Raw genomic sequence first — 21,450 nt, forward strand, 5'->3', positions numbered from 1 at the left:
CCCCTGGGCACAGTTTTATGCCAAGGTGCTGGTCCGCTTGGGCTTGGACTCACCTCTGAGGGCTTTGTGTGGTGGGTGTCAGAGGGAGGGGTCAGCCAGAGATAAAGGTGGGCAGCAAGGCCTCCTTGGCTGTGTGGAGGATATTCTGAAGGGGGAGCCATCAGCAGGTGTCTTCAGATGGTGATGGCATCCTGGTCTGTTTTAGAATGATACCAGTGGTGGGTGCTTTAGAGAGCAAGAGCTCCCTGCAGGAGGTGTGGCCTGTGGAGCATTGGGGTGGGGGTAGGGGACTCTTCCTGATATTCTTTGGCCCATCCAACATACAGTCTCGTGTCAACATCAGGGATTGTGTGGGAATGTGTCCTTGGATGCTTTTGTTGCATAAACATCATGGCCTAATTCCAATAACCGAGAGAGATGCAACCTATAAGACACAACACCTTGGCATTGTGGCATAGCCTATAGGTACCGCCCTGGCATCCATGTCCTGTCCCTGATTGGATGGTCACCCATGGCCGTACTCAGCTGGGCCGTGGCTGGCATTTCTAATTATGGGTGCTCACCAGGTCTTAGATGCTGTTTTGAGGAGAGTGGAACCAATTCAGTGCCCCGACTCATCCTGCAAGCTTGAAGTTCAAGGCTTTTATGCATCTTTCTGCTAAGTCACTGAAAGATACCTGTGAAGGCTCTTTCAGGGGAGATGTGGGAACATCTCAGCCTTTGCCAGTTCTGTTGCTCTCTGATGCACTGGTCAGTGGTGTGTATTGAAATGCAGCTCTGGAGCTAGAGCGATCATACAGCAGGTACGGTGCTGGCCTCGCATGTAGCTGCCCCTGGGTTAGAGTCCTAGAATCCCATATGGTTCTCAGAACACTGCCAGGAGTGATTCATGAGTGCAGTTCCAGGAGTAACTCCTGGCCCAAACACCCCAGCCCCCAAAACAAACAAACAAACAAACAAACCATGGTTCTTTTCCTCTTGGACACACAGATACCACCCCTTACAGTGAGAGGATAGTGAGATTTAATTAGTATGAAACCAATTCTATTTAAGTTTGTGCTAAGAGATACAAAGAAGAGTTGTAAGAAATATATATATATATATACATATATATATGTATATATAATGGGTGGTTGTATAGACAAAATGTTTCTGTCACCGTGAAGGGGCCAGCACATTGCTCTTGGCCTAGATGGGATGTAGCATCGTGAACTGTGCTGGTTATTCATTCCCCTATTCTTCCCTGAGATAGAAAATGTTGTTCTTTGGACTGGGTTAAATGCTGCTCTGTAGAAAAGGCCTGATATGAGCAAATCCTGCAGCCTGTGACTAATTGACAGGAACTGGGCTAATGGAAAGGCAGAATGTATCTAATCTGCAGCAGAACAAACGCTCACTAAGGGTCCCCTTCTCTCCTAGGACTTCCTTCGCTGGGCATCTGGCTGGAATTCTTGTTGGACTAATGTACGTTCATGGACCTTTGAAGAAAATCATGGAAGCGTGTGCAGGTACAGACCTAAACACATTTAGTGTGAGCAGCAATTGGAAGCGCATCTCAGTTTTAATGGAAACAGTTTCCCCGTGGTTCAGCTTAGGAATTCCCTAACGGCTCTCTTAAAAATCAAGAGACAGGCAGCGGTACAGTTCCACACGCTGCTTCAGAAGAAACCGCAATCCCAGAATGTAAACCCGAGGCTTTCTTAGGGCACGAAGCGTGGGATATATTCATGCCCTCAGTATTACTGCTACTTCCAGCAAGCCCTGGGCTCCTTGACAATGCAGAGAACTGAAACAGGTTTAAAGCGACTCCTTCCTCCACAGTATTCCACAAACTAATCTGTGTGCATGGCAGCATTAAAAAGGAAAACCAAAACTGTACTCAGCTACAAAGCTGGTCTTGTGAAGAATTCAGAATGACCGCTAGGTCCTTGGAGGGTAAGACATATATTCATGCACAGCCAAACCAAACCTGTTATTGCCAGAAGTTTGGCTTCTGCTTAAACTGTGTGTGTGTGTGTGCGCGCGCGCGCGCGTGCTTACGTGTATGTGTGCTCACGTGCGCAAGCATATGCACGCTTGCTTTTCTCCTTTTTGAGATGATGCTCAATGAAAATACCTTACTTTATGTAGAAATGTATGAATATTTTAGTCCTCTTAATTTAAACTGCTCTGCTGCTTTTGACTTATAAGGAAGCTATTTTGCAAACACTTGTTTCATAGTCCATATGAGGAGCTCTAATATTTCATCTTTTATTCATGGGAAATCTTTCGAGACTATTTTACCTTTTCTTGAACCATAAATAATTTGTTTTCACAGTTTGTGCCAATGGCTGGTATTCTTGAAAACCATATAATATTCATGATACGAGAAAGCGTCCCAGGCACCATGCAGCCGCTTTTATTAGCAGGCTGTATTCACCATTGGGTGATTTTTTTTTTTTAATGGCAGTGTAAGTTCTGAAAATATTCTGATTTTCTTGTGCTTGCTTGTTATTGCACTTCCAGTATGTGACTGAAGGAGACAGTGAGAGCATCATTTGGTAAAAATTTCTAATTTCATTGTATTTCTGACATAGCTTACAATGAGCTATGTTGCCCAAATGCTCTCAGTACCTATAAAAAAAAATAAAGAAATGAATCTTGGGAGTTTACAAATTCTTTCCTATTATCCTGTGTCTTTCTAAAAGTCAAGTGCTTAGTGAGATTTTCTGCAGACATACTACAAGTGAGCTTAGGTGAGTACTTCGTTTTTGAAAGGGGTTGTCCCCATAATACTAGCATTTAAATTTTTAGTTTTCCTTCTCGAAACCTTGCCTCTTTTCTCTGAAGACTTCATTTGACATCATTCCATTTTCAAAGTAATAGAAGAGCAACTACTAAAAGTTGGAACAAGCGTTCAACGTTGTTTATAAACAGCCTGCAGCTTCTCGGCCTCCTTTCCCGGTGCTTCTCCCGATGAAATGGCAGAAAGATCTAATCTGAGAACTGGGTTGAAATGGGGCCCTCTGAAAATCACCAAGCATGGTCGGGGAGAGGATGGCTACTCTCTGGTCACTCTGGAAGTGGAGGGTCATGCTAAAGCTCCCCTCTCTCAGCCTCTTCTGTTCAACAGAACTGAAGTGAACTACTGTCTTCCTAGGGACAGAAGTAGCAGAGGCCCCTTAGGCACATAGGATAAGGAGCATGGATCACCTTGGTTGGGAGCCACTATTCACTGTAGCCAGACCACGATCTTATGTGAAGGCATCACAACCGGGCCTGGTCCATCAGTGGATGAATAGATAAGGTTTCCTATGCATATGCACGTTCTAAATTACTTTTTAATTAAAATTTTCCCCACTTTATCTAAACACTATTGTTTACAAAGTTGTCCATGATGACTTGTTACAGGCATTCAGTGTTCCAACACCAGTCCCACAACCATTGTCACCTTCCCTCCACCGTTGTCTCCTTTTTTCCAACCACTCCTTAAGCCTGCCCTTGTAGCAGGCCTACAATAATTTATTTTATATCGCTTGTTACCCCTAAATGGCTAATGAAATGGTTAAAAATTACTTTAGTAAAAAAATTTGTGAAAATTGTTATATGTCACCACGAGGACATTAACTCCTTGTCTGAGGGTTTACTGAGCTGTTGTTGCTAATTGAGCCTTCTGTGTTAATGTTTTTGTTAGTTGAGCTTAGCAGGCTTCTCCATGACATTCCCGTTCAATCTGGTGTGCTCCTACTGGGATGTTAGCATCATAGAGTGTGAGATGTCGCATGACCACTTCAGAAAATCCAGAATATTTAACAGTGAGCTTACATGGTGGCAGCAGTAGGATGTGAGTGTGGCTGCTGGTCTTCCAGAAGTACGGCAGGTGTGGGGAGGTTGCCTACCCCAACGTGAGAAGACCCGGAGTTTTCAGCCAAAAATCCCCCAGTGTACCTTAAATTTTCAGCACTTTGGCGTCTTTGTGGACCTCAGTTGTGAAGTGGTGGAATCTGACTGTAAGCATGCAATGCCCACATGCTTAGATTAGTTAGCCATATGAAAGATACTCTGCCACTTAGGGAAAAATGAATTCACCTGGATGATATTACATTAACTCATAACAATGACAAAAAAAGAGCATGAAAAATTATATAACCTTCCTCATGTGTGAAATCTGAAAAGATCAAACTCCTAGACTGAGAGAATAAAGCAGTGGTTTGCCAGAGAACTGAGGGGAGGAGAAAATAGGGAGATACTAGTTCAAATGAAGATGAATGAGTTTGGGGACTTAAGATGTAGTATGTGACTGTAGTTATTAGCACTGTTATATACTGAAAATTACCAAGAGAGTAGACCTGAAGTACACACACATGTGTGCATGCGTGCACACACGCGCGGGCACACACACACACACACACACACACACACACACACACACACACACCGCTCGCTGTGTGAGGTGATAGATGGGTTAACTGTGTCCATTGTTTCACATTGTATATGTGTGTCAGATAATCATGCATCCTTGTAACATCATCAGGTAGTGTAATCTAAATAGATGCCCAAGTTTATTTGTCAGCCATATGTCCCTAAAGTTGGGATGGGTATTCTTATTGTAAGAATTAACTCATTTGTTTCCTTCATGTTTAGGCATTTTTTCCTCCAACGCTGGCTACCCACGACAGCAGTACCACCACTTCAGTAGTTCAGGTATGTACTTTATTTTATTTAATGTGTCTTATCTTATTTTTTTTGCTGGAGCGGGCCCAGTAACGTCTCCATTGGAGATTTTGTTGTTACTGTGTTTGGCATATCGAATACATCACAGGTGGCTTGCCAGGCTCTGCCGTGTGGGCGAGATACTCTCGGTAGCTTGCTGGGCTCTTCGAGAGGGGTGGAGGAATCAAACTCGGGTCGGCCATGTTGGCTGCATGCAAGGCAAACACCCTACCGCTGTGCTAAGTCAGAGCATTCACTGCTTGAGAGCTACCCCCACTTGAGAGCCACTGCTGGTTTATGGTGGTTTTGAACGGTCCTTCACCCATGTGATATGCTTGCGCCTCTGCTGTACATGACGTGCTTGGTGGAGGGGTGACCCGGAGAAGCCATGGAACACATTTGGTGAGGTGGTTGGAGGACCATGGGAGAAGTTAGACCAGCTTGAAAATACTGTGATTGGTGCAACATCCCTCAGATATGAGAAGATTCTTACTAGGTTCAAGTTTTTGGATCCTCAACTGCACAGATTGTGCTCTTAGCGAATAAGTTCCTTGAAACTGGAAGAGAGCATATTTTTCATCACAGGATGTCTGTGTGAATAGGTAAAAAGGATTTCTGTTGAAGCTTATTATTATTACAGTTACATTTTCATACATGTATCCTTTAGAGCCTTACATTGCAGCCTGGGGAGGCTTCACTATAATATCCCAGCACCAGGAGACAGAAATCAATAGGCTGCAGAAACATTATCTTTCATAGTTAGCCCAACTGAGAACTGCTGTCATTTAAATCTGGGATTGGCACCTGTAAAGGGCCCGATAAACTGTTTACACCCAAAGTTTTGTTGACTGTGTGGTCTCGGTTGCAAATAGTCTCACCTACTGGTCATGGAGATAAAGCACCCATAGGTAGCTCCCAGCAAATGGGTGCAGCTGTGTCCAATAATTCCTTATTTAAGAAAGTGGACATAGGTGAGATTTGGACCACAAGCTATAGCTTTTGACTCCTTGCTTAAATAAAGAATCATTGCCATTCTAGTAGGTAGTTAGGTGAATAGGTGAGCAGCTAGGTAGATTACTTCTTTAGGTTTCTGCCCTTTGGCATCCTCGGACTGGTGAAAGTATCTTATAGACAGGTTTTTTTTTTGGGGGGGGGGCGGGTTGGGGGGAGTCTCACATGGTGATGCTCAGGGCTTCCTCCTGGCTCTGCACTCAGGAATTACTCTGGGTGGTGCTCAAGGAACCTTATGGGATGCCAGGGATTGAACCCGGGTTAGCTGCATGCAAGGCAAATGCCCTATCCACTGCACTATCGCTCCTCTTGTGCTACCAGCCCCTTTTGTGGACAATTGTTATCTCCATTTTTACCCACTTTTGTTAATTGTTCCTCATGGAATTCTCTTATTGTTAGGTAACACTGTAGTTTCTGGTTTTCAGTCACTAAATGCTACTTTGGGGGGGGGGGGGGTGTTGACTCTTTGGGTCACACCCTGTGATGCTCAGGGGTTACTCCTAGCTCTTCTCAGGAATCACTCCTGGCGGGATACCATATGGAATGCAGGGGAATGAATGAACCCAGGTTGGTCGCCTCGCCTTTAAGGCAAATGCCCGATCTGCTGTACTGTCTCTCCAGGCCCCAACTCTTTTCCTGTTTGTGTGTTCAGGGCTTACTCCTGACTCTGCATTCAGGTATCATTCCTGATAGGGCTTGAGGGAACCATATGGGGTGCCAGAGATTGAACGTGGTTTGCCTGCGTGCAAAGTTCCCACTGTACTTCACCCCTCCCACTGTATTGCTCGCCTACCTGCCTAACTTTTAATTCAATACTACTTTTGCTTTTTTTCAGTATATGATCTGTCCTTGGGAAAAAAAGAATATACATTATTTGCAAGCCCTTGCAAATAATGTATATTCTTTTTTTCTGTATATTATTCGATACAAATCTGTAAAAAACTATGCACGCAGAAGGTGTGTTCGCGGGCTCTCTGGACGGCTCTATCTCACCGCCTGCATTCGGTGCCCTAGAGCCGCTGTGTGTTGGCCAAGGGCAGACGAAGGAAGAGACGAGGGCCAGGCCGGTTGATCTTTGTAGCAGTTTATTGCAAGGAAGTTTGTCCCGTAGAAGAAATGTATGTATAGAGGGCCTAGGTTCTCTCAAGTACATGTCCCCCTTGCTAGTCTCTCTGTGGTCCATCTTGCAGCCCTGCTCTCTCTTTCTCCAGCTCCCTTATCTCTCCAACTCCCTGGCAGTCTGGGCTCACACTCCAGCCAGTCAGGTAGCCAAATCAGCATAAGAAAACCCTTCCTGAGGGCCCACCTAAAAGGTATTCTAAAGCCCTTCCTGACTGCCCCAGGCAAAATACCTCCTTAAGGTGTTTTTCTCTTTTCCTCAGTCCAATAAACTATCAATAAGCTATCAACTATCAACTATTCCTGAGGCTATGCAGGAAGGACAGAACAGTGTTATCCTACATCTCCCCCTTTTTCTTTTTACAAAAAACACAAAATTTGAAACAGGAAAAATTACTAGCTATTTTTGTATGGACACAGTAAGAGCTAACATTGAGACTTGTAGGGCAGCTCTCCTGGGAACATCTTGCCACAGACTCAGACTACAGCACTCAGGCCAGATTAATCTTTCCTAACCCTAGCAGGATCCAAATCTAGTTATTACTTTTTGGATCATAACAGCATTTGTCCATGACCAAGCTCTTAACTCAGGGCTTGTTGGCACTTTGGCAAGGCCCATCTTGATGCCAGGGTAGCACATAGCTTACGGCTTGCCCAGGATCCATCCAGTCCCTCCTCGGGACCCTGCTTTTAGGGGCGCTAGGAAGTGAGGGTGACAGGCTTAAGTTGAGAAAGCAGATGCCCAGGAATGAAATATCACTGAGAGTCACATTACAGAAGCATGTCTTCTTGTGTCCATACAAAAAGGACATTGCTCTGAAGAGACTATGCAAAGGACTTAGGAAGAAGAGAAAAACAATATTTACAGTCAACAGAGCAGGAAGAAAGAAGTTACAAATAAACACAGAGGAACGGGAGCACTGTGATGAGAGCAACCCAATAAACCTGAACTGCCTGAGGCTATGCAGGAAGAACAGAACAGTGTTATCCTACACAAATCAATTAGGTCAAGATGACTATCTTGTTCATATCTTCTATATCTTCAATGATTTTTAAAAAATCTTGTTAGGGCACGACTCTGGATCTCCGACTGCAAGCAAGGACTATGCAGGAATGCAGTCAGCAAGCAGGTAGTTTATTAAGCTGGCTAGCCAGGGTCAATAAGGGGATCTTATATAGGCCTTCACTGGCCATTACAGCAAAGCCCACGCATTTCATAGCCAATAGATTTGTAACAACATAGACTTTCTTAACCAATCCATTTAAAAGTGCATCACTCCTTAGCCTATAGATTCAAAGATCAGCATTTGTGTACATAGGCATTGTGGCTAGTGGGCATCTGGTAACTCGGACATTTGGTTATCACCTGGCTCCCTTTGATTCTCAGCTCATGGCTCCTGCATTCAGGTGGAGGCAGATAAGGGGAAAGTTCCTAACAGAGGTAACAGATAAGGAAGGGCCAACAAATGGTTTCCGAATTTACATCCCAGCAAGGAAGACTCAACAAATGGTTTCCGAATTTACATCCCAATAAGGAAGGGCTTCACAGCTAAGGCTCTACTAGGGAGGGGGCAGGAAAGGGAGAGTTACTAATTAGTAGAGTTTTAACTCTGGAAATCTCCCTTGAGGTCCCAAGGGACCTTACAATCTAACATCTCTGGCAAGGCTAAGAGAGGGTTAAAATCTCTGGCTGTGGTTCTGGAATTGTCTTCATCTCCTTTTAATTCTGTCAGTTTTTGCTTCATTTATTTTGTCTTTCACCAAATCTGAGAGGGTTTCAGGGAGTCTTATCACAGAGTTTTCTCTCCCATCTCTTTTCCTTTGGTATCTGAGATGTGTGTGACATGAATGGTTGGTACTTTGCTAGTGTTCTTCAAACGCTTCCACTTTTGTTCATTCTCTGTCCTCCACCTCTCCCTCCTCCACCTGTCCTTTATGTTCTTTATGTTAGATAATTCTTTTTTTTTTTTTTTTGGCTTAATTGGGCAACACCCGGTAATGACCAGGGATTACTCCCAGCTCTGCACTCAGGAATCACCCCTGCCAGTGCTTGGGGAACCATATGGGTTGCTGGGGATGGAACCCTTGTCAGCCTTGTGCAAGGCAAACTCCCTCCCCACTGTACTATCGCTCTTACCCCCATGTTGGATAATTCTTGTCTGTGCTCAAGTCACTAAACCGCTCGTCATCTCTGTTCTATGATTAAACTAAATCAGTGACTTAAAAATAACTATTGAATTTTTTTCCCAATTTCTATTTGGAATTTGGAAAAATAATTTCTCTGTCTCTGTTGAAAATTCTTCTGTCCTTCCATTTCAAGAGGGTTACTTATCTCACAGAGCACAGCTCTTACATCTTTAAAGTCTTCCAGATTATTCCACGGTCTGATTCCTCTCATGTGGCTGGCATCTGTTGATTGCATTTTTCTCCTGAGAATTGATGACATTATTCTGTTTGGGTTTGTGGGATTGGTAAAAAAAAAAAATTTTTTTTGCATCTGAATATTTGGAATATTATGTTGTAAAACTCTGGATCCTGTTAAGACCTCCTGTAGAAAGTTGATTTTCGTGTTTGTGTTTGACTTGTTTGAGCAGGCAGTCACCCTGGTTTGATTTAGAGCATAAATTCCTTTCTCTTTCTCTGGGAGTGGGCTCAATCCAGTGGGGTTTGTCCACCGTCAGTTCAGTGACCTGCCTTGTTTGTGCAGCACTCATGGTTTGGTCTGATTCTTGTAAGTGAGCTAATGTCGTGATCGAGTGTTTCAAGCCTTGTGTGTTCCTTGCACGTGCATGGTTTGGGGGCGAGTGGATGGCTGTGTGATCCACCGGAGCAGAAGATGACTTGTGTGCAGATGTCTATTTCCATGTGACGACACTTTCCTTCAGCCTCAAGACTCTAATTCTTAAACATTTCTTCTAGTGCAGATTTTTTTTTAAAATTTGTTTGTGTTTTGTTTGGGGGCCACACCTAGCTGTGCTCAGGAATTTTTCTTGGCTCTGCACTCAGAATTTATTCCTGGTGGTACTTGGGGTACTATACATGATGCCAGGGATTGAACCTGGATTATCCAAGTGTAAGGCAAACTCCCTACATGCTGCTCCATTCCCAAGTGCAGATTTCTTGATCATCAGTTGTTTTCCGTTGTTATCTTACTAAAGAGTTAAGAATATCTCCCCCTTCCCAGTTTCTCTTTATGCCATGATGCTTCCTGCACCCCTCCAGTTTCTGAAGCCTGGGTTCTGTCATTGGCACTGGCTGACTGAGGTCTGGAGAGTTTGTTTGTTTGTTCATTTTTTTTTTTTTTGGACTACATACCTAGTGGTACTCAGGGCTTACTCTTGGCTCCGTGCTCAGGGATCAGTCCTGGTGGTGCTTGGCGACCATAAGCAATGCGCCAGAATTTGAACCACAGTTGGCAAGGCACCATACCTGCCGTATCATCTCTCTGGCCCACTGGAAAGTTTCTGTTGCTCTGTGTTAACTCATCTTCCTTCCACTTTGTGGTCAGTCGGCTTTCAAGCCCCTCTAACCACTTCTTCCCCCCCCAGGTATTTTATTTTTCAGCTCTAGAAGTTCCATTCATAGTCTCTCTTAGGTCCTGTAGCTCTCTCCTTACCATACTCATGTATACATCTTTAGATTGTGAGTAAAATTAGAATGGCTGTCTTAAAATCCCTGACTGCTAATTCTGTCACCTTGCTGTATACACATGTTTGTATTTGCTTCTTTTTTTTTGAAATCCTGTCCTGCCTGTCATCATAGTCCAAGGACACGTGTTTCGTATCTGTTTTTGCAGTCTTCCACTTGATTGTGCAGGCCAGCCTGAGGTCTTGACTTGGTGCTTCTAGAGCTCAGCTTGAGGGCCTGTCGGGGACCTAGATGCTAGAGCTTCACGCTGGGTCTTGATGAATGAGTGGAAGTTATGGGAGGAAGTGAAAGAACTTGGGAAGGTGTTACGAAAGGCACTTTTGGTATTACCCAGAACATACTGGAGTGCCACTGAAGACTTTTATCAGTGGCATGATGCTTTTGGAATTGCATGCTTCATTTTGGATATAGTTCTAAGGGTTTGCACAATGATGATGATGATGATAAGCTCTTCTGTATATGCAAATCTCCTGCAGAATTTTTACAGTATGTTTATGCCTCGAATTTATTCCAGACTAATTCATAAAGGCGTGGATGGAGACAGGGACTTGGACTTTTTTTTTTTGTTAATGGGATCAGAGATACAAGAGTGAACTTAGACTGAGTTCCTTAGAGACTTAGGGACCACAACTTGGACCACAGTTTGAGTAGTATAGCTGTCCCAAGAACCTTCACTTCTGAGGTTCTCACCTCCACTGCTCTGGGTGCTTCAAATCCTAGGAACGTGACACTAGTGCGGGAGTATTTGGGCAATGCTGCGCACTGGTTCAACTGCGAATTTTCCTCAAGAGAAGAGGTGTTATCAGCACGCTGGTCAACTCACCTCCAAGAACGTTGAATCCTTTGGGTTGTTGCTTATGGAACCAGGTCACTTTAACTTCCACTCTCTTCCTGTTCGCTAGTGTATTGACCGCTAATACCTTGACATTGTTCAAAGTAAAAAGACTTGTCCCTGGGTTCATTTTTAAAGCAGCGCAGAAATGTTCCTCTGGCCAGAGGGAATAATAAGAATGAACTTGTGTGCAGGCATGGCTTTATCTATCACGGACTGCCTGACCCTAATGTCTGACGTGACAGCTGGGAAATTGAGGCTTAGAAGGGTTAGTAATTTGGCTGTAGTTGCACAGGCAAATTAGTGATGGAACTAAGGCAAGAAGTGCTGGTTGCTCCTTCTTCCTGGTCCCAGTTTATGTTATTGTACAGGGCCTTTTGCCGATCTGATCTTACAAAACAGGGCAGGTGTCCCTCCCTTTTTTCTCTTTCTCCTTTTCTCCTTCATATGAAGAGGCCTAGTGAAAGAGTCACGTGGACGAGAGAATTAAAGGCAAAAATAAAGGGTCCCTTTACCTTGCTTGTACCCAGTAAGATGACTGTGTTTATATTCCTTTCTCTGAAGTGATTGCAATTCTTCAAAGGCTGAGCTCCATAAGGCCAGGTGGCCATGCTAATGGTCATCTAGGGAACTTTTAAGAAAGCGTATGTGTCTCTTACAAGTCCTGATTTATTCTTAATATGGCCGTCCTTAGCTGGAAAAGTCTTTATAGGTCAGAGAACCCCATGAATGTTTAAAAAAGCTGGTACCAATTTTTCTAATCTTGGTGGTGTTTCTTGATCTCTTTTGCCATGAAATCCTGGTATGCATATGAAGAACAGATGGAGTGGTTAATAGAATAATGATAACCAGAATTTCTTTTACGACCGAGCCAAAGTATATAGCTAGTAAAAGAATATTAAACTAGTATTCATCACAGGATGTAATTTAAACTTATTTATCTTAAGTGTTTGATTGTTAGGTTTTTTTCCAGCCATGTTTATTAAGAAGATTTAAAAATATCTGATTGGGCCAGCGACCAGCTGTAGAAAATTTTTGGTCCTTGGAGACATGTTCTCATTATAATACTTATTGATGGGATTTTTGATCTTGTTGATGACTTATGACTGATGATACAGAACCTTTAACCGCACGTTTTTGTTTTTGTTTTTTAAACTTAATGGTACTAAAACTTTCCCTTTCTCTCTCCCCACATTTTATCTGAGAAGTACCAAATTAGATTTTATAATAATCAGATGTTTAAGAAAGTAGGCTTTCATTTCATTAAGACAGGGCTGGGAGTTTTAGCAAGGAAATAGCATGAAGAAAAATGTTTCTCCTCTGTCCAGATAAAGTTGCCTCCATTTTAGCAACTTCACCTGACAGTGAAAACTCTTCTGATGTCCCCATTGTTTGTGGCCTCTGTATAAATGAGTTTTCCGAGTTTGGGGATTTTTTTTTTTTTTTTTTAAGAATCAGTGAACATTTTGAGGATAGATGTATAGCAATGCTGCTTAGACCCTGCTGTAGCAAAAAAACTTTCCACAGGGGTTTGAAAGTGGTAATGAGTCATATGGGAAAGGACCCAACATGCTTTCTGGGTTGCAGTGAAGTAATTCGCGCTCTCGGGGAATGGGACGTCTCTGTGCTGGCGCCCAGCGACTGCTCTGTAAATATTCTATTGTGTTTGCGGACGGTTACCCCTTGCTTTTGTTCTTTGTGAAATAGGTATGTGGTTGGCGTTTTGACCCTTTTGCCCTGAACTGGAAGGTTGATTTTGTTGTGTGTGTGTTTCTGGTGAGAAGTAGGGAAAAGCAACAGTCTTGCAGAGTGCCAGTACCTCTGGGCACTGGCTGTGAGTTCCGCTGCATAATGTGGGCCGAAGCTTTCAACTGGCTTTATAGCTGACACCATTTGGCAAAGGGGATGCCTGCCTGGAGATGGCCCCAAGATTCTGCTTCCGGGTTTTTGTTGCTGCTGTTATATTTATGCCCCTTCCTTTTGTTGCTGTGGGTTGTGATGATGGGGGTAGCCCATCATCGGCTATGGTGCTTGGCTGTGGTGAGGGGAGTCATGGTGGTTGGTGCTCGCAGGCACTGGGGTTGTCGTGCACACTTAGAGCAGGACGCATCTCATTGCAGTGCTTGCAGACAAGTCACTTTGATGTCGGTGGGTCCCACCCGTGACTTACGTGAAGCAGGGAGGAGAAAGATGGTCACGTTCTTCCCATCGGCCTCTGCCACCCGGGACCAGAGTTACTGAGTGCTTGTCTCACCTCACAGAAAGGAATTTCAGGAATAGACGACAGTGAAATTATACAGTTTTTATTTGGAGGTTTTGAAGGGAAGGAGGAAGAGAAAAGTGGAAGAGAGTGGAGAGTAATTTGCTCAAGAGAGAACTTCTTGAGTTCCTCCTGGGCTTCTTCAAGGATGGAGAGAGCCCCTACACACATCCCGGCATTAGATAGGAAAGCATGAAAGTACACATCTCAAGGGGAGATGCGGGTGACACATGTAATTGGGCACCACATATGCTTGACCACATGGGCTCAGGCAGCATATGTGCGCCCTTCCTTTGTTCAAGGTGGCCTTCATAGGGTTTCCAACCTGTCCCTCTGTGGGGCTTCTTCCTAGATAAAAGTGCTCTGCTAAGGAGGTTACCAGTGGGGGTTGGGAGTGCTGATAGTTTTTTAAATTCCTTTCCTGGCCTTTTTTAAGAAGCCCCTGGTAGGAGCTTCTCTGGATCTGTTGCTGTAGATAGATGAGGGTCTTATCAGGCCTTAGTTCCTGCTATTCCTGTTTTCTGCAAGGTTGGCTTTTGCCATTGCCTTGGAAGGGGGCCTTCCCTATCCTGCCTACATCAGCTTCACGTGCGCCTTGTTCCATTGTTGCTCTGTGGTGACCCAGGAAGCAGCACCTTGTGGACCACACTGGGCACACACTGGGTGCGTGTGGGTAGCCCCTGGGATGGCACGCACGCACAGCCTGGGCTCAGGAGACCGGCAGGTTGGGGTGTGCTTGTTTTCCTTCTTGCTTTGAGCTGTTCCTGAGCCTCTGCTTCACTCTTAAACGGTTTTGAGGATTTGGGGGAACTTATATATTGTCCTCCCATTTTCAGTATCTCATTGTTACTGCTCAGGCCGGGGAAGTGTGTGAGGGTATGAAATTTGGGTTATTAGAAGTAGTTCGTTGACATGATTGTCACCCATTGCCTCTTTTGCAAACCACAACACCCAATAAGAGAGAGAGAGAACAAAAGGGAATGCCCTGCCACAGAGGCAGGGTGGGATGGGAGGGATGGGGGGTGGGAGGGATACTGGGAGCCATGGTGGTGGGAAATGGGCACTGGTGGATATTTGATATATTTGATCATTGTATAATTGAAACCCAAGCACAAAAATTTGTAAGTCTGCAACTGTACCTCATGGCGTTTCACTAATAAAAATTTAAAAAAATATTATATCTTTACACCTGAAAAAAAAAAGTAGTTCGTTGAATCTCACTTTGTTATCTTAGAAGAAGGCTTGTCAGATACAGTTCCTCAAATCCTGAAATTTTTAATTCAATGCTTGTTTGTTTGTTTGCTTTTTCCCAATTTATTTTTTGTGTTTTGTTACTGATGGGGAGCATGACCGGTGGTGCTTGGGTCTTACTCCTGACTCAGTACTTAGGGATAAATAACTCCTGGCAGTGCTCAAGGGGACCATATACTGTGCTGGGACCAAACCTGGGTCAGCTGTGTGCAAGGCAAGTGCCCTCCCATGGTGTGCTATAGCTCCAGCCACTTTAAAGTTTGTTTACATCGTTCATTTTAATGGCTTTCAAGGATTTTCAACAATGCAGTACCAGGATAAAAGACTGTTGTACTAACCATGAACAGTGGGAACAGGCTCTCAGTAAACAGGTTTTTAAAGAAGAGGCTAGTGACCACTGATTACTGAGAAGCATGTCCGACATCATTAGTCATTAAAACCACGGTGGGATCTCACTTTGTACCCACTTTGATGTTTGTCATTTAAAAGGCAGGTGTTGATAGGAAGTGCTAGTGAAGATGCAGAGAAATCTTAAATGATATACTTTAAGATATCATTTATGATAGCTGTGTGAAGATAAAACAGGGCGCCTTCTTTAGAAAATATTCTGGTGATCTTGCAAATGGTTAAACATAGAACTGCTGTATAATTCACTCTTAGAAATATACCCAAGAGAAATGAAATTATATGTCCGCGCAAAGATGTGCACAATAATGTTCATAGCAGCATTCTTCAATAGTGGAAACAAACTCAAATGTCTGTCACCTCCTGAGTGAAGAAATGGTGATACAATGGTAGGACAGTATTTTATTTGGCCTTTCAAGGGAATGATGTATTAGCTTATGTTTCAACATGGATGAACCTTGAGAACAAGCCAAGTGAAAGAAGCCAGACTCAAAATACTATTTACTATGTGATTCTATTATGTAAGTGTCCAGTATTAAGACAGAAAGGAGAAAAATGTTTACCTAGGGCTGGGAGAATAGATTGATGGCTGAAGGACACAACTCTGAAATGTTCTAAAATTGATTTTGGCGGGGCCACAGAGGTAGTGTAGGGGCTAAGGTGTCTGCCTTGCACACAGCTGTCCTTCATTTGATTCCTGGCACCACATAGAGTTGCCTGAGTACCACCAGGAGTGACACCTGAGCACAGAGACAGGAGTAAGCCCCGAGCAATGCTGGTAGATCAACCTTCCCCAACACTCTCCAGAATTGATTTTGGCGATGATAGTACAAATTCACGAATGATTGGTTTGAGGCTCTTTGTGTTCCTAGAACAAACAGACGCCATTGGGCTACACTAGCACGCAACAGGGACAAATGGAGACGTTACTAGTGCCCGCTCGAGCAAATCGACGATTAACGGGAAATCAAGTGATCAAGTGATTAAAATACACTAAGTTATAAAAACCTTGAAAATGCCAAATTGGGTAGTTTGTCAGTTACATTTCAGCATAATTGCCATAAAAATGTAACTAGTAGGCACAAAAACCTGGTAAGACATACGAACGTATATACTCGGGCATACATAGCTAAATTACTTTATCTGAAACTAGATTAATGTGGTGTTTCTTTTTCTTTTTGGGTCACACCCGGCGATGCACAGGGGTTATTCCTGGTTCTATACTCAAGAATTACTCCTGTGTAGATGTACCAAAGTTTCTTTAACCGGTCATCTGTTCTCGGGCACTCAGGTTTTTTCCAGATTCTAGCTATTGTAAACAGTGCTGCACAATGGAGTACTATGCAGCTGTTAGAAAAGATGAAGTCATGAAATTCATATACAAGTGGTACTACATGGAAAGTATCATGCTAAGCGAAATGAGTCAGAGAGGGACAGACATAGAAAGATTGCATTCATCTGGGGAACATAAAGTAATAAAATAGGAGACTAACACCCAAGAATAGCTGAAATAAGTACCAGGAGGATTACTCCATGGCTTTGAGGCCAGCCAAACACACTAGGGGAAAAGGCAGCTCAAATAGAGAAGGGAGCACCAAATAAAGAGTGTTGGGAGGTCCCTCTCAGGATGGGAGATGTGTGATGAGAGTAGACTATAGACCGAACATGATTGCTACTCAATGTCTCTTTTGCAAACCACAGCACTCAAAAGGAGAGAGATAACAAAAGGGAATGCCCTGCCACAGAGGTAGGGTGGGATGGGGGGTGGGAGGGACACTGGGATCAGTGGTGGTGGAGGATGGGCACTGGTGGAGGGATGGGTATTCGATCATTGTATAACTGAAACCCAAGCACAAAAATTTGAAAGTCTACAACTGTATCTCCTGGTGTTTCACTAATAAAAATTTAAGGAAAAAGCAGAATACAATTCTAACTTTTACTATAAACAAAAAAAAAAAAAAAAGAAAAAGAATTACTCCTGGCAGTGCTCAGGGGACCATATGGGATGCTGGGAACCTAACCCGGGTTGGCTGCATGCAAGGCAAATGCCCTACCCTCTGTGCTATCACTCCAGCCCCTAGGTTAGTATGTTTTATCGTTATTTCATATTTATGTGAAAAAGACGTATATAGTGCTAATATTTTTATGGGAAGCATATAAATCATTTCCGTCTTGATTTTATGTATCAGGAAAGCATTTCACTCATAACCAAGACAGAAGTAAATTTCAGAGTGGCCTCTGGCCAAGCACAAGCTTTACATGTGGGAGGTTGAGTTTTGTCCTTAACACTGCATGGTCCCTGCGCATTGCAGGGGAGCGGCCTGAGCACCGCTGGGGTGGCCCCTCCAGAATCAAAATAGCTCCATATGCAGTGTTCAGGAGCAGTATTCCACAGCCACCGCTATGCAAAGGCTCAGCTCAACGAATTCACGACTAATCTCGGAAGAGATGGGAGCCAAGCCGCAAAAATTCACGAGTATACCCAGTCTTGGGGCTAAAATCGGTGCGGCGCCCTGAGGAGGGGGCCGACCCTGTCCCCGCTATGCCGAAACTGGGGCAGCTGCCATGCTAACAGCCCGGCTCCACGGCTTCACGATTAGTCTCTTCACGATCACATAGACTAAAATTCCACCTATGCCGTTTTCATGCTGAAAACTCTAGGTCATCTTGGGGTGGGTGCAGACTACATCCCCCATCCTCAACTACTTTTGGAAGCCTCGGCAGCCACATCCCACAGCTGCCACTGTGCAAACTCATCCACCGATAGCCCGACACCTCCAAACTCCACGAGACCAACACCCCTATAGGAGCACACCCAACTGCGATGGAGAAGTAAGAGAGAAGCCAACTACGCTCAGTAAGCAAAAAACAGTAACACAGAAGGCTCAACTAGCAATAGTTTAGTAAACAGATTAGCAGAAAGCTTAGTTACCCTCAGACAGGGACTTAATGACTCCATGGTGAAGTGTAACAATTTTCGCAAATTTTCTTTGACTGAAACTTTATTTTTTTGGCTGAAACTTTTTTTTGATAATTACATTAGTCATTCAGTTGCAACGCACAATTTAAAATAAATTATTTTATATTAAAGTCTGATGAGGGAGCGGGTTTTGGGGGTGGTTGGGAAACGGGGGGCAGTGTTGGAGGGACGGTCACACTGGTGGTAGAATTGGTGTTAGAACATTGAATTCCTGTAACAAGTGTATTATGAACAACTTTCTACACCATAGTGTATAAAGTAAAAACAAGCGAGCACCAGTAATGTCTCACAGCAAATTGTGAGACTTGTTGTTACTGTTCTTGGCACATCAAATACGTCACGGGTAGCTTGCCAGGCTTTGCATGTGGGCAAGATAGCTTTCTGGGCTCTCCGAGATGGGTGGAGGAATCGAACCCAGCTCGGCCGCATGCAAGGCAAACACCCTATCCACTGTGCTATCATTCCAGTCCTTAAAAACAATTTATTAAAAATTTTGAATATGAGCCAGATTCTATCCTGGGGTGTGTGTGTGTGTGTGTGTGTGCATGTATGTATGTGGTGGGTCCTTTAGTCTTGTTAGAACAAGAATTAATCTCAGGCCTATACTATGTTAGGTAATAAGAAGACACAGCACAGCGGGTAGGGCATTCGCCTTACAAGCGGCCAACATGGCCGACCCGAGTTCGATTCCTCCGCCCCTCTCGGAGAGCCCGGCAAGCTACCGAGAGTATTCGATATGCCAGACACAGTAACAACAAAGTCTCCAATGGAGACGTTACTGGGCCCGCTCGAGCAAATCGACTATCAACGGGAGGGCCTTTACCTTAAGATTCATTATAGTTTGGAATTTTCATAAACAATGAAAAGCTCTCTAATTAAATACTTGATTCACACCCATCTTCAGGGTATGTGTTAGAATCCGAGAATTGGTTTCCAGTACTGGGCTTACTAAGGGTGGGGAAGGGGCTGTCTGGGGGGACCCTGAGGCAGTGGTTGAGGAAGTGGACATGCTGGTAGAGGGGTTGGCGTTGGACATTGGATGCTTAGACTGTATCATTAACAGATCCTAAATCATGGCACTTCAAATTTAAAAGAAAAAGAAGAAAAAAATTTATATTGACTATTTTTTCTTTCTAAAAGAATTAGATTGTCAGTTTTCTATGAGAAAAAACAAATCTTCCAGATACATTTTATAACAGTGGGTGATTAAGGAGAAATTGAAAAGATTTATGAAAATCCCTTGGAAAAGTGAGCTTTGCTTTATAATCAGTCTTTATTAAAGTGGTACCTGACTTTGATTCTCAAAGCATCATTTACTGATGATGAGGTCCTGGCTCTTGTTTAATCCAGCAACAAAATTCTTCATTTGGAAGCTACACCTGGCAGTGCTTATTCCTGGCTCTGTGCTCAGGGCTCGCTCCTGCTAGTGCTCAGAAGGTCATTGGCGAGTGCTGGGGATTAAATTAGCATCAGCCATATGCAAGGCAGCAGCACCTTAACCCCTCTGCTATCTCTCTGGCCCTGTAATCAACTTCTTGAAAGTGCTACTAGTTCTACTGTGGTCTCTGACATAGAATGAGTTCAAGCTACAGAGACGATGACTTCTCTGTTTCAACATAACTCACCATCTGAAGGGCCCCACCCAGCACGGGGACCCTGTAGTATTGATGTCCCGCGTTTGTCTGCCTCTCATTGCACGGCGCTATCAGTTAACCCTCCCAAGGTAATTTCCACCTTTCCCTTGATTCCGGTCAGGACCGGACTGAAAATACTGCACATATCAAAGAGCTCAGAAGTGGAAAGAATCCATTCCAGTCCCCTCTCCAGTACCACTGATCACTTGCAGAGCTCCTTATTTCCCTCCTCTTCAGCACATAAGCACTCACTCATGCCTGACCCCATCGTGGGCACTGCGGATACAACGCTAACAAGAAAAATCCCCGCCCTCGAGGAGGCATTCCCTGTGATCATCTTACTTCCAGGAGGAAAAATATCCCCCGTGGCCTTATTCTCCAGTCTTTTCCTTGTGACTCTAGGCTACTCTGGCTACCAGGACTACCGGGACACCTACCGCAATGGCAGACCAGGCTACCGTGAAGACGTGCCCAGGAACTATGACGCGTACACTGCAGGCCTGAGCGAGGAGGAGCAGCTGGAGCAAGCACTGCGGGCCAGCCTCTGGGACCAAGGTAGGGCTCGCGAGGGGCTGTCTGTGGCCAGTGAAACTTGGATTAGTTTCTGAAAAGGCTCCGTAGCCGGAGATGCGCGTGTAGCTGCCACTGAGAAGGATGGGGTGTGATGATCCCTCCTGCGTGGGTCAGTGTCAGGCTGAGTGTTGTGAAAGTGCCGCTTTTTTTTTTTTTTAAATTGAATCACTGTGAGATAGTTATAGTGCTTTCATGTTTGAGTTTCAGTCATACAATGATCAAACACCCATCCCTCTACCAGTGCACATGCCCCTCCACCAATGTCCCCAGTATCCCCTCCATCACAACCCTCCCCCTGCCTCCATGGCAGACAGGCAGACAGTTTCCTCCATACTCTTTCTCTACTTTGTGGCATTCTGGTTTGCAATACAGATACCGAGAGGCCATCACATTTGGTAAGCTGCCTTCACCGTGCTCTGGCATGACTGTCAGACACTTACCGGCCCCCAGTTTGGGGGCGGTGTGAAAACAGAAAGAGCAGTTTCTGTTGGAATTCCACTCTGTGGAGCTGACTGTCCCAGGGAATCACACTGGCCTTGCCCATACCTGTTTCCACAACTGGCACCTCTTGATTTAAAAAAATAGATAGATAGATAGATAGATAGATAGATAGATAGATAGATAGATTAAAAGACATATTACGAGGTGATTGTATATATTACATCAGGAAAGTTAAGTAGACTGGAAAATTAGCATCAAACTTGACCAACCTATGTACTTAGTTTTTATTTCTTTTATTTTGGGGAGGCTGGCACTCCTGGTAGTGCTCAAGATCGTGCAGTGCCTGGGATCAGACCCAGGCCCCAGGCCTCTCCTCAGACACAGAGCATGTGCTCCAGCTCACCGAGGCATCTCTCTGGCCCTCAATTAAAATATACAGGAGTCAAATGTAAAAAAAAAAAAATATTAAGTCATTTCTCTCTGTCTGTAAAATGTAACTTCCAAGGTGACTGGTGGCCGAGCTTCTGCACAAATCCTGCCGCCACACCTGTGCCCAGACTGAGCCAGTCAGTGTGCAGGGCACCAGCCAGGCACCCTCCTCCTG

The 21,450-nt window shown here is 44.2% G+C and overlaps 1 protein-coding gene across 1 annotated transcript in view; it reads left to right on the top strand.

Moving 5' to 3' along the window:
- The window catches only part of RHBDD1 (rhomboid domain containing 1), a 103,456-nt gene that overhangs the window by 35,725 nt on the left and 46,281 nt on the right, over window positions 1-21,450 (top strand). The window contains exons 3-5 of the mRNA XM_056121797.1: window positions 1,420-1,508; window positions 4,624-4,683; window positions 20,235-20,387. Coding sequence (XP_055977772.1) covers window positions 1,420-1,508; window positions 4,624-4,683; window positions 20,235-20,387 — 302 coding nt within the window. The remainder of the gene's footprint in view (window positions 1-1,419; window positions 1,509-4,623; window positions 4,684-20,234; window positions 20,388-21,450) is intronic.

Source organism: Sorex fumeus, unplaced genomic scaffold, assembly GCF_029834395.1.
Source record: "Sorex fumeus unplaced genomic scaffold, SorFum_2.1 ptg000005l, whole genome shotgun sequence".
NCBI classification, from domain to species: domain Eukaryota; kingdom Metazoa; phylum Chordata; class Mammalia; order Eulipotyphla; family Soricidae; genus Sorex; species Sorex fumeus.